General features: G+C 43.0%; 1 protein-coding gene across 1 annotated transcript in view; it reads left to right on the top strand.

Moving 5' to 3' along the window:
• The first annotated feature begins 1,211 nt into the window (after positions 1–1,211).
• The window catches only part of TARS2 (threonyl-tRNA synthetase 2, mitochondrial), a 39,576-nt gene continuing 23,564 nt past the window's right edge, over positions 1,212–17,223 (top strand). Inside the window, exons 1-7 of the mRNA XM_063440412.1 lie at positions 1,212–1,369; positions 3,592–3,663; positions 4,092–4,279; positions 4,363–4,486; positions 5,370–5,491; positions 14,527–14,644; positions 15,265–15,326. Of these exons, the coding sequence (XP_063296482.1) occupies positions 1,298–1,369; positions 3,592–3,663; positions 4,092–4,279; positions 4,363–4,486; positions 5,370–5,491; positions 14,527–14,644; positions 15,265–15,326 (758 nt within the window). The 5' untranslated portion in view covers positions 1,212–1,297. The remainder of the gene's footprint in view (positions 1,370–3,591; positions 3,664–4,091; positions 4,280–4,362; positions 4,487–5,369; positions 5,492–14,526; positions 14,645–15,264; positions 15,327–17,223) is intronic.

The following is a 17,223-nucleotide window of genomic DNA, read 5'->3' as shown; positions in this document are numbered from 1 at the left end:
GGTGCTGGGTGGTCCTGTACTCCCCCAGTATAATAAAGCGGTGCGGGTGGTCCTGTACTCCCCCAGTATAATAAAGCGGTGCTGGGTGGTCCTGTAATCCCCCAGTATAATAAAGCGGTGCTGGGTGGTCCTGTAATCCCCCAGTATAATAAAGCGGCGCTGGGTGGTCCTGTACTCCCCCAGTATAATAAAGCGGTGCTGGGTGGTCCTGTAATCCCCCAGTATAATAAAGCGGTGCTGGGTGGTCCTGTACTCCCCCAGTATAATAAAGCGGTGCTGGGTGGTCCTGTAATCCCCCAGTATAATAAAGCGGCGCTGGGTGGTCCTGTAATCCCCCAGTATAATAAAGCGGTGCTGGGTGGTTCTGCAATCACCCAGTATAATAAAGCGGTGCTGGGTGGTTCTGCAATCACCCAGTATAATAAAGCGGTGCTGGGTGGTCCTGTACTCCCCCAGTATAATAAAGCGGTGCTGGGTGGTCCTGTACTCCCCCAGTATAATAAAGCGGTGCTGGGTGGTCCTGTAATCCCCCAGTATAATAAAGCGGTGCTGGGTGGTCCTGTACTCCCCCAGTATAATAAAGCGGTGCTGGGTGGTCCTGTAATCCCCCAGTATAATAAAGCGGCGCTGGGTGGTCCTGTAATCCCCCAGTATAATAAAGCCGTGCTGGGTGGTCCTGTAATCCCCCAGTATAATAAAGCGGTGCTGGGTGGTCCTGTACTCCCCCAGTATAATAAAGCGGTGCTGGGTGGTCCTGTAATCCCCCAGTATAATAAAGCGGTGCTGGGTGGTCCTGTAATCCCCCAGTATAATAAAGCGCTGCGGGGTGGTCCTGTAATCACCCAGTATAATAAAGCGGTGCTGGGTGGTCCTGTAATCCCCCAGTATAATAAAGCGGTGCTGGGTGGTCCTGTAATCCCCCAGTATAATAAAGCGGTGCTGGGTGGTTCTGTAATCCCCCAGTATAATAAAGCGGTGCTGGGTGGTTCTGTAATCCCCCAGTATAATAAAGCAGGGGTGATGCAGTGACTGGCAGTGTAGTGTGTGATCTCTACCTGCAGGGGGCGGATGCATCCAATGATTGCATGCTGTTGTTGACGCTGGGCTGACTGTACGGAACGATCCCACATCGATCTGTTTCCAGTGGGAAGATACAGGCACGGACAGTGGGAGGAGTCACAGCTGCCAACCACATGGCGGTGTCCTGGTGGTTGGCAGTCAGTGGGCGGGGTTCTAGGCGTCATGGCGGCGCTGTGTGTGTGAATTGACATGTGATGGCTGGAAGGTGCTGCTGGATATGAAGTTATTAACCCTTATCAAGAGGGGCCGACTGGTTAACCCATTCCATGCCGGGGCTGTGCTTGCCAGGGTCAGGTTATTATTATATCATCTCCATGTCTGGGTTTATACTGACTGCTTCTGTCACCAGGAAATGACCTTACTGCCTCCTCTCCTGTAATAATGCTTTATTAATAGGGGGTTTATTAATCAGTGTGTGTATATAGAGCCAATCTGATATCAGTCAGTGTGAGCAGGACTGCAGAGTATTGTACTATAATCACTCACTGTATCTGTGTTACAATACTCCCATACTACAGAGGTACCCCCATTCCAGCACCTGGACACATCACTATAAACATGGGCAGGTTATTATTCCATTTGATATAATGTAGCACATTAATACATTTAATTTCAGTTAGACTGATTGTTACATCTAATACCAACATGGCTTTTTATATTTTGGAGATAAAATCTTGACTTCCAAAGTGACCCTTGTAAATGAATACATGTTTCCTGTAATAGAAATGTCGGTGGCAGGTGACCTTACCTATGCATTAAAGGAACACTATAGTCGCCTAAATTACTTTAGCTAAATAAAGCAGTTTTAGTGTACAGATCATTCCCCTGCAATTTCACTGCTCAATTCACTGTCATTTAGGAGTTAAATCACTTTGTTTCTGTTTATGCAGCCCTAGCCACACCTCCCCTGGTTTACTAACCCGGAAATTGTAAAGAATTGTAAGTTCTGAGGCCAAAATAGCCCATCTGGAAAAATAACTTGGAGAATTCTTCAAGTTCAGCTACTTTGGCCTAAAATCTAGCAATTTTCCGCTTGGTTCTTCACTTCCAGGTTTAGTGTGAAATAAGCATAATTTTACTTGCTTTTTGAGTTCCATCCACTTCAGTCGGGTCTCAGTGTTGCCGTAATAACTTGGGCACCTTGACAGAAACGAGAATGCAGTGAGACCTACCCTAATTAAGCTGCTCAGTGACATGTCCTGGGAAATGTATAGGATATGATCATTCCAATTGGGTCAGTTAGAATTCTCTGGGTTTTCATATTCAGGCGAGGGTTTGAGCAAAGGATATTCTCTATTTTCTGGCTTAAAAATATGACTTTCTGTTTAGCTACTCAGCTACACAACATCGGCCCAACAGTTACCGACGCAAACAACAGACCTCTGTGACGCACAGAGAGCCCGCAAGTACTACACATGACAGCAAGAGCCACTACATAGCTTGATCTCGTGCATCACACATAATTTTACTCTCAAACAAGACAACTCATCGACATAACTGTTAGAACGAATGTTTTAAGCGCATGTATAATCTAACTCTACTTACACTATGGCAAAACACTCAGATATATCTGAACCTGCGTAGCCACATAAACGACAAGATAGTCACTACAGCACGATGTTACCAGTTACAAAAAGCAGTCTTGTATATTTTATTTTATTTCAACTGACAAGATACCTCATAGTATTAGCCCTAATAAAAACTAAAATGTGCCTGACTAATAAATGTCACAACCCGCAATGCTGTAATAATGATGTGATATATACCCTGTTACCGCTGTTGTGGCGTAATGAGGATGCGTGTTTATTTTTTGTGCACATCAAAAATAAAGAATTTAAAAAAAAAAAAAATATGACTTTGTCGAGGAGCATAAGGAAAGACATTAGCATAAAGGCAGGTGCTCTGGGTAGTTGCTGCCTCTTGGGTTTATCTCCACTGAGCTAAACCAACCAGGAAGTAACATTAGCTGCTCCCCCTTTTCAAAATAAATCAAATGCAAGTTTGAATATACCCCCCCTGGCTGGCTGTAAGACAGCAGCTAATGTTACTTCCTGGTTGGTTTAGCTCAGTGGAGATAAACCCAAGAGGCAGCAACTACCCAGAGCACCTGCCTTGCAAAGACTTCTCATTGAGCTGCATTGGGAAGCCTGTGATTGGACAGACGCAGAAAGTCTGGGCAGAGTTAGAAGGGGAGGACTTGTAAAAGCTGCAGACAGAGATTTACAGCTCTACAAGCTGGTTTTAGATATACCCACAATGAAAACATACATAATTAAATGTGTGGATGTTATCATTGGGGATATAGCTAGTAAACCGTGATTTATGTTTGTTTGTTTTTTGTATATTGGCAGTGGAGTGTCCCTTTAACCAATATATAAAGCAGTGCTTTAAAATACACAAAATCTATCCAATGTTGAACTTCTCATAACATGTTATGTTTTTTCAATTCTATTGACTACAAAATGATGAACATTTTGTTTAACTTTTTATTTTTATTTTTTCCCTGAATAGAGCTGCTCAGACAGCATCCCAGTGACCGGTCATGGGAATGTCAGTGAAGAGAATCAAGGCGAAATTATACAGGTAGAATACTGAACTGAACAAAAAATAATCTGCTAACAAATGTCAGTTTTAAAACACTCCTTCCATGTCTGACATAGTTTTTAAAGTGCATAACAAGTCATCTGTATGGTGTTCTGGCTAATTATCTTAAAGGAACACTACAGGGTCAGGAACACAAACATGTATTCTTTTAATTTTTTTATTTATACACTGTGCTACAGATCATAGTGTACAGATCATATCTTTCTTTACTGTATTCAACACTTGTCCTCCATCTGAATTATAAATGACTGGTTCATTTTAAATTTAACCATTACTGCTAAAATTACTTCTCTTACATATATAAAGAGTTAAACGGGAAAAAAACATATTCAGCTTTTGCTTACAGTAGTTTTATTTTGCTGCCTGTTATGAGTTGTCTGCCTAATTTAGATCCATTTTGTTTTCAGCCCAAAGCTGTGTCTGGGTTTATTAATGAGCGACTCATACTCTATGAAAAGCTGAGGGCGCGCTACGAGGAGAGGCTGACCCAAAGGGTGTTAAAGGAAAGTCGTCCCATCAACATCTTCTCCGAAGGCAGAGAACTTAGAGGGGAGTCTTGGAAAACCAACCCCCTTCAGGTGGTCTTACAGATTCGGTAAGAGCGCCACAGTCAAAATGTCTCTTCACTCAACACAAGCACCCCCACCACCCACTGTAACAACTGTTTTTGTTTTTTAGGCCAGATGTGGCTCACCATGCAGTATGTGCTAAAGTGAATGGAGATCTCTACGATATGAACCGGCCACTAGAAGGGGACGCAGCTGTTGACTTTGTGATGTTTGACTCCCGTGAAGGCCAGTCTGTGAGTTACTTTACAAGTTAACTTTTATTCAGTAAAGGAGGGCTGTTGGGAATTGTTGAGTTTATGGAGAATTTATCTTCCCCCATCCCAATATCCAAACTGAAAACAGAGCTGACTTCAAGAATATTATCACTGTGCCTATTGAAGCTTATTATGTTCTTTGTGCACTTTGAGTTCCTGACACATCACAAACATCAATACAAATGTACAGATTGGGTGTATTGCAGGCGTGACCATCAGCACATTAGTATAGATGTGTCCTAATTCAAAGTCTGTCTGTTGTAAATAAGTGCTATGTAATCTTTCCAGAGCTAGCCCTTATCGCTATATTGTGCTTACAGTGCATAGACTAATAGTCCTTGTTTTACTGTTTATCATAGCATTTAATATTTGGGTTCTAGGAAAGCCCTAATTTCACTAATTGTATAGCATCACTTGTGTGCTATGAATTTTCCCCAGTTAACCTCTTATCCACACGCTTTCTCCTGACCCAGTTCTTTTTACAACTATCTCGGACATGATATCTCCGACACAATCTGCACTTTTAATTTGTCACAGATCAACTCTTTACCTCCAAAATCTAAATCTAGCTGGAGAGATTATTGCAATGTATACTACTTTCTCTTGTTTATGGTTTGCCATGTGCATAACTGTTTTGTTTCAGCTTTGAATTGAGCTCCAGAATACTTTAACACCTGCAAAGCTTTTAATACACTGTGTTCCGGAGACAAAGCCCTGTTAGTTATGCAACATATAACTTGGTGAAAGGCAATCAATCCATTTTCCTTGAGATAAATGTGACTTGGTGAATTGGCTCACATTTGGTTAAAACCCTGAAAATAGTACCAGATTCTGGTTAATTCTCACCCAATTTTCTCCTTAGGTATTTTGGCATTCCAGTGCCCATATCTTGGGGCTGGCATTGGAGCAGTTCTATGGCGGACTGTTGTGCAGCGGACCCAGTACGGAGCATGGGTTTTTCTATGATGTTCATCTCTCGGGCAGGTAAAATGCAGCTACAATTACTTCACCCGTTTTCAGAACTATTAAGCCACACTATTTGTATATTCTGTGTTCAGTACCAGTTAAAGTAAATATAGTGAGAAATGAACATTGCATTCCGCTCCCTAAATTAGACAAGTGCCATGGTGCCACATACAAAATTTGAGCCACGCCATGAAAATATATAACTCTAACCCACTACCCAGCTTGGAAGGTGCATGTCACTATAAGCGTGTATAGTTTATTTTTAAAAAAAAAACAAAACATTTTTTCTTTAAAAAAAATCATGCCATGTAGACACATGTTTAGGACATTGACCATGGATTGCCTTATGGAAGTAAAACGTGATGAGTGGGGTAGGGTTTTCACGGACAATGAAGGCAGTTATATATAGCCAAGTGTTTGTACGTAGTGGGACTGTATAGGTCCCTTTCAGGCGCCTATGCCGGGGTAATGACTGGGTGTGTTTGGTATGCAGACTAAGGCCATGTGCAGAATGTACAGAAATAACATTGGTCCCTGCCAAAATAAATAATAATAATTGCACCATTTATTGAACTCTTGTCCTAAGGCATGACATTTGCTAATATTACCTAATTGAGTTATCGAATGATAAAAAGCAGAGGCAGCCAGCTGACCCTGCCAGGAATTTACCCTGTGGCTCTGAGATCCGACACATAGATCCCTATCTACTGAGCTATCACGGTGGCATGACCCCTACCACCAAACTATACTTTACGTTAAAAAGTATAATGAAAAGCAAAATACAGAAAACAACAAGATATTGCTATAAGAGCTAACTGTAATTTTAACTATGTAGGGCTAATGAAATACAGTGATGGAAAAACGTATTTGATCCCCTGCTGATTTTGAACGTTTGCCCACTGACAAAGAAATGATCAGGCTATAATTTTAATGGTAGGTGTATTTTAACCGTACGAGACGGAATAACAAAAACAAAATTTAGAAAAACACATGTCAAAAGTTATAAATTAATTTGCATGTCAATGAGTGAAATAAGTATTTGACCCCTTCGACTTAGTACTTGGTGGCAAAACCCTTGTTGGCAATCACAGAGGTCAGACATTTCTTGTAGTTGGCCACCAGGTTTGCACACATCTCAGGAGGGATTTTGTCCCAATCCTCTTTGCAGATCCTCTCCAAGTCATTAAGGTTTTTGAGGCTGAAGTTTGGCAACTCAAACCTTCAGCTCCCTCCACAGATTTTCTAAGGGATTAAGGTCTGGAGACCGGCTAGGCCACTCCAGGACCTTAATGTGCTTCTTCTTGAGCCAGTCCTTTGTTGCCTTGGCTTTGTGTTTTCGGTCATTTTCAATGCCCTAGCTAAGGGAAGTAGGTTCTCACCCAAGATTTGACGGTACATGGCCCCATCCATCGTCCCTTTGATACGGTGCAGTTGTCTTGTCCCCTTAGCAGAAAAACACTCCAAAAGCATAATGTTTCGACCTCTATGTTTGACGGTGGGGATGGTGTTCTTGGGGTCATAGGTAGCATTCCTCCTCCTCCAAACACAGCGAGTTGAGTTGATGCCAAAGAGCTTGATTTTAGTCTCATCTGACCACAACACTTTCACCCAGTTTTCCTCTGAATCATTGAGATGTTCATTGGCAAACGTCAGACGGGGCCTGTACATGTGCTTTCTTCAGCAGGGGGACCTTGGCAGGGTTTCATTCATTCACAGCATAGTGTGTTACCAATTGTTTTCTTGGTGACTATGGTCCCAGCTGCCTTGATATCATTAACAAGATCCTCTCATGTAGTTTTGGGCTGATTCCTAACTGTTCTCATGATCATTGAAACTCCACAAGGTGAGATCTTGCATGGAGCACCAGACCGAGGGAGACGGACAGTTATTTTGTGTTTCTTCCATTTGCGAATAATCGCACCAACTGTTGTCACCTTCTCACCAAGCTGCTTGGCGATGGTCTTGTAACCCATTCCAGCCTTGTGTAGGTCTACAATCTTGTCCCTGACCTCCTTGGACAGCTTTTTGGTCTTGGTCGTGGTGGAGAGTTTGGATTTTGATTGATTGCTTCTGTGGACAGGTGTCTTTTATACAAGCGACGAGCTGAGATTAGGAAAACTCCATTTAAGAAAGTGTTTCTAATCTCAGATCGGTACCTGTATAAAATACACCTGGGAGCCAGAAATCTTGCTGATTGATAGGGGATCAAATACTTATCTCACTCATTGACATGCAAATCAATTTATAACTTTTTGACATGCATTTTTCTGGATTTATTATTATAATTTTTTGTTCTGTCTCTCACTGTTAAAGGATCACTATAGTGTCAGGAAAACAAATCGGTTTTCCTGACACTATAGTACCCTCAGGGTCCCCCTCCCGTGGTGATAAAGGGGTTAAACCCCCTTCAGTTACTCACCTTATTCCACCGCCGGGCTCCCTTACCTCTCCTCCCCCGTCTGACGTCAGCGGAGCGGCATGTGCGGCAGTGCCGCACGTGCATTCAGTGTCCATAGGAAAGCATTTCGCGATGCTTTCCTATGGACGCTTTGCGTGATGGAGGCATAATATGACTCCAGTGTTGCACATGCGCCTCTAGTGGCTGTCCGGAAGACAGCCACAAGAGGCTGGATTAACCCCAAATGTAATCATAGCAGTTTCTCTGCTCCCAATGTCCACTAGTGGGGGCATGGGAGATACATAGCGCCCTCTGTTATTTCGCAGGTCCCATCCCCAGTTGCTAGTTTTAACCAGTTAGTAGGCATGCTCCCACCTAACGCAAGTCAGGTGAGGTTATAGGGAGGTGTTCATAAATGTTGACATTTTTAAGTTGTGGCTTTGCCAATTAATGTTTGCAGATGATGTAAATACCTATTGCAATCTGTCACTTGAGCAGGGGCCTCGCTAGCTTTATGCCAAACTGGCCGTGTAGAATTTAAATATAGGTTATGTCCATCAATCAACCAAAGGAAAAAAGTTACCTGCGCTCTCTCCTTAATCCCTATGTATATTTAAATGACCTCCATTTGTTTAAATATACATAGGGATTAAGACGAGAGCGCATGTAACTTTTTTTTCATTGGTTTTTACTGGATTGTATTGGAGCTGATGTGTACTATGGTCGTTGCTGCCGCCCAGGAGTGATAGGAGTGAGCGCAGGACTTATCTTTTTGGAATTCTCTGCCTGAAGAAGTGGTTTTATCAGAGTCCATACAGATGTTCAAACAGCTACTAGATGCATACTTGCAAAAACAGAATATTCAAGGATATAATCTTTCAATGCAGGGTAATAACTACTTGATCCGAGGATAAAACTGACTGCCATTCTGGGGTCAAGAAGGAATTTTTTTCCTAGCTTGTTGCAAAATTGGAAGTGCTTCAAACTGGGTTTTTTTGCCTTCTTTTGGATCAACAGCAAAAAACATATGTGAGGAAGGCTGAACTTGATGGACGCAGGTCTCTTTTCAGCTATGTAACTATGTAACTATGTAATGTACTGAACTGCAGTGTGTTAGTTCGTTTAAAACTAAGCGTTACATTTTCTTCAGATCTATTTCCTATATCTCTTTATTGCTGTTAGTGTTGTTTATGTATTTTTTCTACAAGCAGTGACTCTTATCACCTGTGAGAAGTGCTTTGTTTTATTGATTTTCCAACTATTAAACGAAGCGTGTTACTGTGAGAGATGCCGTGATGGGGGTGTTTCAAGTTTTTAGAGAAAACAACAGTAATTTTACTTACCGTAAATTCCTTTTTTCTTAGTATAGTGGCAGTACTTACAAGTGGGATGTTCCTTCCGGTGTTGGACAAGAAGCTCCCCCTTCTTTGAATAATATAGCTGTGCTCCGCCTGCTGCCTCCATATAACCTGCAAGATTGAATCACCCGCCAGTAATAAAAAAGAACCAAACGGAGACAGACTAATGCAAAAAACATTTAATCCAAATGAAAGAGGAGGGAAACCCAGTACTGCCACTATACTAAGAAAAAAGGAATTTACGGTAAGTAAAATTACTGTTTTTCCCTCCGTATAGTGGCAGTACTTACAAGTGGGATATAGCAAGAAACCTGCATACAACAAAGGGTGGGGACTCAGCAGGCCACAGCTTGCAGCACCTTACGCCCAAAAGCAGCCTCAGAAGATGAAAATATGTCCAGCCTATAATGCTTGATGAACGTATGCAAGGAAGACCAAGTAGCCGCTTTGCAGATGTCTTCAGGTGATGCTGCTGCTCTTTCAGCCCAGGAGGTTGCCATAGCCCTAGTGGAATGAGCTTTCAACAGGAATCTGAGAGGAATCCCTTTGGAGTGATAAGCCAACTTGATGGTATCTGTAAGCCACCTAGCCAGAGAGGGTCCGGAAACAGCACGACCCTTGTACTTGCCTTGAAAGTAGACAAAGAGATGATCTGAGGATCTAAACCCTTGAGTCCTCTGAAGGTAGATCTTCAGGGATCTTCTAACATCCAGGAAATGCCACTTTCTTTCCAGATCCGATGTAGGAGACTGACAAAAGGACGGCAGAATAATAGGTTGGTTAATCGCAGCCCTAGAGATAACTTTAGGCAAAAAAGAAGGCCTGGGGTGCAGGACCACCTTTTCCTGATGGAATATGGTGAACTCCGGAGAAGATGACAGAGCTCGGATCTCACCAATTCTCCTAGCGGAGGTGATAGCCACCAGGAAAGCCGTCTTGAAGGTTAGTAGCTTGATGGGGACCTCAATCAATGGTTCAAACGGAGGTTCACAAAGGGCTTGAAGAACCAGAGACAAATCCCAGGTAGGAAAAGACACTAATCTGGGAGGCCTTTTTAACCGTATGGACTTAACAAACCTTCGGACAAGTATGTTTGAGGCAATGTCACGAACCAGGAAGTGACTTAGAGCCGAAATTTGGCCCTTGAGTGTAGAGACCCCTAGTCCGGCTTCAAAACCATCCTGTAAAAAAGAAAGGATTACCGGGATAGACGTTCTGGCAGGATCCGAACCTCGAAGAGAACACCAGGCTCTGAATTTCACCCAGACTCTGAAATAGATTTTCGAAGTGGACAAGCGGACAGAGGATAACAAAACGTCACATAAGTGTTCTGAGAGACCATGACCCTGAAGAATCATCCTTGCAGCAACCATGCTGTCAGGCGAAACATTTCCAGGGTTTCTACTGGAAGAGTCACATTCTCTAATATGGTGGAAGAGATCGGGAGAGACCAACGTGATATGGTCATGTTTTCCACTTCTGAGAACCAACTTCTGTTTGGCCAGAAGGGCAGGACTGCTAGAATTCTTGCCTTCTCCCATCTTATCTTCTGAACAATCCGGGGAATAAGAGCGACAGGCGGGAAAATATAAGCCATGTTGAAGTTCCAAGGGATCGACAGACCGTCTAGGACATCTGGGTAGTCTCCTGCTTGGAGAGAAGCGAATCTCTGCACTTTCCGGTTTCTCCTTGTCGCCAACAAGTCTATCTCTGGCTTGCCGAAGCGGGAAACTAGCTCCAAGAAAACCTGGTTTGATAGTGCCCAGTCTGCCTGAGACCAATGATTTCTGCTGAGGTCGTCTGCAATAATGTTTAGAGACCCTTTGATATGGGTAGCTGAGATTGCAAGAAGATTGGTTTGGGCCCAAGACATTATACGGTAGCAGAGATTTTGGAGAGCTTTTACCTTCGTGCCTCCTTGGCGATTTAAATAAGCCACAGTGGTGGCGTTGTCCGACTGAATCCTCACCGTCCGATTGGCGATGACTGAACCGAAAGACACCAGTGCCTTCCAGACCGCTAGTAATTCCCTGAAATTTGAGGAAGCGCCTGCCTCTTCCTTGTTCCAAAGACCTTGATGGAATTGAGAACCGAGATGGGCGCCCCAACCAGTCTGGGAAGCATCTGTGGTTATCGTAATCCACTGTTTTTGTGCAAAAGATAGGCCTTTTGAAATGTTGCTCCTGTCTCTCCACCAGTTTAGCTGTTTTTTCACCTTTGCGGATAAGTGGAAGGGAGAGTCTAGATCTTCCTGTTTTCGAGTCCATTGTGAAAGAATGTCCCATTGCAATGGTTTTGATTCTGCTTTTGCCCAAGCCACTGCTGGGATTGCAGAAGTGAGGAGGCCTAGCAAACTCATAGCATCCCTGATTGAGCTTAGGTTTTTCTGCAGCTTTAATACGGCTTTTAAGATCCTCCTTTGTTTCTCTATTGGTAAAAACAGAGACAGGGACTGTGATTCTACCTGAAGACCCAAGAATTCCAGACTCCGTGACGGATTCAACTTGGATTTTTCCAGGTTCAGGATCCAACCGTGATCTTTTAAAACCTTCATCGTAATCCTGAGATGATATTCTAGCAGTTGTTTCGATTTGGCTTTCAAGAACCAATCGTCCAGGTATGGAACAATCGAGATACCTTTCAGACGTAAGACTGCTGCTACGGGTGCCAGGATCTTCGTAAAAACTCGAGGAGCTGAAGACAGGCCAAAGGGTAGAGCCTTGAATTGCAAATGGAGAATCCTTCGCTTTCTTGTAAGAACCGCAAACCTGAGAAACTTCCGGGAAGATTCTGAAACCGGTACATGTAGATAAGCATCTTTTAAATCTAACTTTGCCATGTGATCTCCTTTTTGTAAAATGTGCGTTACAGACAGAATACTTTCCATGCGGAACTTCTGGTACGGTATGCAGGTGTTGACTTGCTTTAGGTCTAGTATTGGCCGAAAGGATCCGTCTGGTTTCTGAACCAGGAACAGACGGGAGTAAACCCCCTGAAATTCCCAACGTTTGGGTACCTTCTCTACCACATCTTTTCTTAAAAGAAGAAGAGCTTCTGTTAGGAGTGCTTCTGTTTTTTTGTTTGAAGGATAGTCTGATAGTAGGAAGGAGGGTTGTGGTTTTGTTGAAAACTTTATTCTGTAACCTTCTGAAATTGTTCTTATAATCCACCCATTTGATGTACTCTTTTTCCACTCTTGGGCGAAGAACCGAAGGCGTCCTCCCACTCTTTTGGCGTCAAAACTTCCTCTTTTTGTCTTGCCTGTTGGATTCATGTCTAGACCACTGGCTGCTGTTTCCACCCTGTTTTTGAAACCTTCGAAACCGCCCTTGGTAACGAAAGGACCGCTGGCCCTTATACTGAAAACGTTTATAACCCTGTGATCTTGATTCCAGGGGTAGGGCTTTCTTTGTGTCTGACATTTGTTTAATAATGTCTTCCAAAGGTGTTCCAAATAGTTTGTTCCTCTCAAAGGGTAATTCACACAAGGCAGCCTTGGATGCTGAATCTGCTGTCCATGTACGTAGCCAAAGAGCTCTTCTGGCCACTGACGACAATCCCATGATTCTTGCTGCTAAACGCATAGACTCATCAGAGGCATCCAAAAGAAATTCATTAGATAATTTCAGTAGGAACATAAGATGGGAAGGATCTGCATCTGATTTTCCCATAAGAGATTCTTCCAGGGATTGTAGCCAAACGCTCTGAGCCCTGAGAACCGCTGAACCTGCAATACCGGCTCTGCATTGGTACCCTGCGGCCTGAAATAATCTTCTACATGAAGTTTCGGCTCGTTTATCCATTGGGTCTTTGAGTCCTGAGACTTCGCCAATGGGTATAGTGGTTTTCTTAGATAGCTGGGCAATCTGAATATCTACTTTAGGAAGATCTTCCCACTTTTCTTCCGACTGTAGTTTGAACAACAGTTTAAATTGTTTGGAAATAAATGCACGTCTTTCAGGATTCTTCCATTCTCTATGAAGGAGATCCAAGATTTTAGGTGACATCGGGAAACCTTTAACCTTACCCTTGGTAGGTTGCGTTTCTTGTATAGCTGATGTTACTTCCTTAATAAATTTTTTCAGCTCTTCTGGTGGGAAGCCCTCCTCCACACTGGAAGCTAGGCTGGAAATATCCGAAGGCGAAGAAATAGAGCATTCTCCTGAAGAAACGTCAGACACCGAAGGAGATCTATTCCTTCTACGTTTCTTAGGCTTCTCTTGTATAGCCGGCTCTTGCTTCACAGAATCTTTAAAAGACTCAAACGTCTGGGACAAATTTTCCTGGAACCAGCCCAGGAAGGATGCCATATCAGTCTGCTTAGCTTTCTCTAGCAATTCCACAGAGCACTGATTACACGTCTTTTTGCGACATCCGTCAGGCAGAGGTACAGCACATTCCAGACAACATAAGTGCTTAGATTTGCTTGTGGCTTTTTTAGGGACAGATGCTGACATCTTGTCCTTATCCGCTTTGTCCTGGGGAATAGGACTGGACATATCTGTGGATCAAACAAAAAAAAAAAAAATGTTTCAATAGAAATGGAAATAGACATATAAATAGACGCATGCAAAATAATAGATGAATAAAAGGAGAGATTCATAAAATCTCACCTTAAATCAACTAAAGTCCGTGTAGGAGGGCTGGTGACACGGAGAACCAGAGCTGTACACCCACCCTTGGGGTCAGCAAGGTTCTGCACAGTTTATATACCAAAAAAAAAAAAAAAAAAAAAATTTAATTTTTAAATTTGGCGCCAAAAAACCCCGGTTTCGCGCATGCGCAGTTGCGCGATTCCGTGTTTGGTGGAACGCAAACGCCTCCCGGCGTGCGTTCCACCACTGTGCGCATGCGAAAAGCAATTGAGGAGGACCGCCCGGGAACTCATCTTAGCAGCCACAAAAGGGAAGTACCCGGTCGCGTTCCATAACGCTAGACCGGAAGTACTGCGCCACTCAGTTCCCACCCGGGGAACCATCGGGCAATTACCTCCCCGATCAGCAGCCTGTGCTGATCGCACCTCTCCACCTGAACTGGGGAACCTGTCCGTCCCGTTGCCGGGACAAGAAGAACTGGCGGGTGATTCAATCTTGCAGGTTATATGGAGGCAGCAGGCGGAGCACAGCTATATTATTCAAAGAAGGGGGAGCTTCTTGTCCAACACCGGAAGGAACATCCCACTTGTAAGTACTGCCACTATACGGAGGGAAAAAGATGTTTAAGACCAAAAACTGTCAAATAAGAACTGTCACACAAGAAACCTCCTGAAACCTCACCTGAGTCTTTCTCTGTTGTAGCACGGTGTTGGGCAGCCATCTACCGGATCTGGAGGCGATGTGCAGAAATATTATTAAACAGAAACTTCCCTTCCAAAGAATTGAAGTGACCCGGGAAGACCTTCTGGACCTCTTCAAGGTAAACCGCTGGACTTTAATCCAAGCCAGGATGCCCTCTATCTGTACTCTGTGGAAACTTCTCTGCCATGTCTCTGAAATCTCCACTGCGGATATAAACACTTAAACGCACAAAAGGCACGTTTGAGCTGTTTTTGTTCTGGACGTAGTAGATAAAGACCTACCGTGAGTCAGTGCTGATTTCCTGTATATAGGAGTAATATAGATTGTGTTACAAACTGCGAAGATACCCGTCCTATCTGTTAATAATATACTCTTCCTATAATGGTAGAATCTCTGGGGGAAAATCTTTATAAACCACGAAGATCAGATCTGTCCGGGAACTCCTGTCTGGATGTGAAAGTTTGTTGTGTTTATATTATGTTGTAGTTAGCAGACTATGGTTGGTATAGCAGCTATATGTTTATTAGTCTTGCTAGGCCTCTAATCACCGCAGGTCCACAGCTGGTTCCTAATAACATTAAGCAGCCACGTGTATGCAGTTAATTATATCATGCAAGTTGCGGTTTGTATTTCTAACCCTGGATTTACCTCTTTAAAAATCTGATATTTTAACGCCAACATTTCAATGAAGTGCGTTTTTTGTTTCTTTTTCCGTAATTTTTTTATTTCCTTATACAGTACAACAAATTTAAAACGCGGGTCATTGAGGAAAAGGTGGAAACGTCTACAACCATTTACAGGTATTGTGCATCCTATGAGATCTACAAAAACAAGCTGTATAATATTGGATGTTTTTAAGAGGAGCACTCGAAATACTAAAGTGTTTTCAAAATTCTGAAATAAATACTTCCAGTTACTGACCCACGCACGGAGGGGGTCATGGTATAATAGGAGATTTAAAAAAAAAAAACATTTGGTGCAAATGTTACGTTCAAAAACAGGTTCATTAAAAATTTTAAAAATCACTTAATAGCAATCATAATGTGCCATTACCCGCTATTTAACAAGTTTAGATTTCAAAAGGATATTATGTCTTTTATTTGAAGTAAACCCACTTGGAATGGTAAATATTTATTCTGGTTTTTCGTGTTTGACCATAACCACTTGCACTGCCTCTGTCCCTGAAATAAAAGAGCCATTCTGGGGCAGAGTTCTAAACGTGGAGTAATGAGCTGGAAATGTTATTGGTTTCCATGGTGATTGGGCCACAATCAGAACTCTGGACCAGAACATCTTTTTATATAGAACCCTGGCTGTTTGTTAGGATGGTTGGCTGAGGAGCCAGGTCACAATATATTGATATATTATAGACTAAACAGAAAATCTTGCAGGTTCCATATCAGCAGAACATATCTCCTAATATCCTGTGAAACTGCTCTCTGTGTGTTTAGGGATATGTGTACCTTCCCAAACAGAATCCAGCAAATACCATAGACAGCCAGGCATTGCTTCACACCACGGGAAACAAATAGATCCGATCCCAAATATAATCCAAAATCCAACAAATCAGACCAGCCTTGTATACTGCAAACAGGGGCGAGCCTGTGTATCTGATTAAACATGTGATAATACAATGTGTCTAGTGAATAGATCCTGTGAGCAACTGATGGCTTTATAGACAAATGGATTAGCTATTTATCATGGTATCAGAATATCCTTTTGAGGGGGTTGGAGAACATGTGTTCACATGTTTCATTTTCTATTAACCTGCACATTTCCTCCAGGCAGTGGTGTATTTTGGATTTGTGCTGCCCTAGGCACGCCTAAATTCGGGCACCCCAAAATCTAAATTTGCCCCCCCCCCCCATTCGTGTCAAGGACATTTTTTTGACTGACAGACACATGCCCTCATTGATACATGCACTGATATATATACTCCGTTACAGATACACAGTCATTGGCACACACATACAGTCATTGGCACACACATACAGTCATTGGCACACACTGTTTAACCAACACACACTTTCACTGACAGACACACACTGACACACCCACTCAGTGACAGGCACACATAAAATGACATACACACACTGACACTCACTCACAGACACACACTGACGGCTACACTCACTCACAGTAAGGTGGACAGCCCCAGAACACAAGGCAAGCAAGGCATTTGTCTGGGAGCTTGGGGTGGCATTTTTTGGCGCCCCCCCCCCCCCCCCCCACTGAAAGTGCCGCCCTAGACAAATGCCTTGTTTGCCTTGTGGTAAATACATCCCTGCCTCCATGTCGGTTACAGAAAATGGGTATGGCCCCTTTAACCATCTAAAACCTGTCACCACATTCTCGCAGTCCAGGTTTAGCTGTTTTTAACCATTTCATTGCTAAGCAGGTGTTCTGCATTACTCCAACAGGTGCTAAGGTTGACCATGGGTTATATTTGGATTATAACCCAAATAACTCCTGCCTTATTGAGCATTGCCCGGTGTGCTTTAAAAGCGTAACGCCAATACACGCTGCTCTGCCTGGATTTAGAATCCCTAATGGCTCAGTCCCCGCGTTGTACTGCTTAGTGTAATGAAAATGATGGCGGTTAAGTAAATGAGCAGGCTGCTGGTAACGTGGAAATAAAAATAAAGCCGTTTGCGCCATTAAAGGGTGTACAATGCTCGGCTCCTTATTTCCAGGTTC

Source organism: Pelobates fuscus, chromosome 13 (genome assembly GCF_036172605.1).
Source record: "Pelobates fuscus isolate aPelFus1 chromosome 13, aPelFus1.pri, whole genome shotgun sequence".
Classification (NCBI taxonomy): domain Eukaryota; kingdom Metazoa; phylum Chordata; class Amphibia; order Anura; family Pelobatidae; genus Pelobates; species Pelobates fuscus.
Note: the sequence above shows the minus strand (reverse complement) of the source record. Positions and strands in the feature narration are given on the sequence as shown.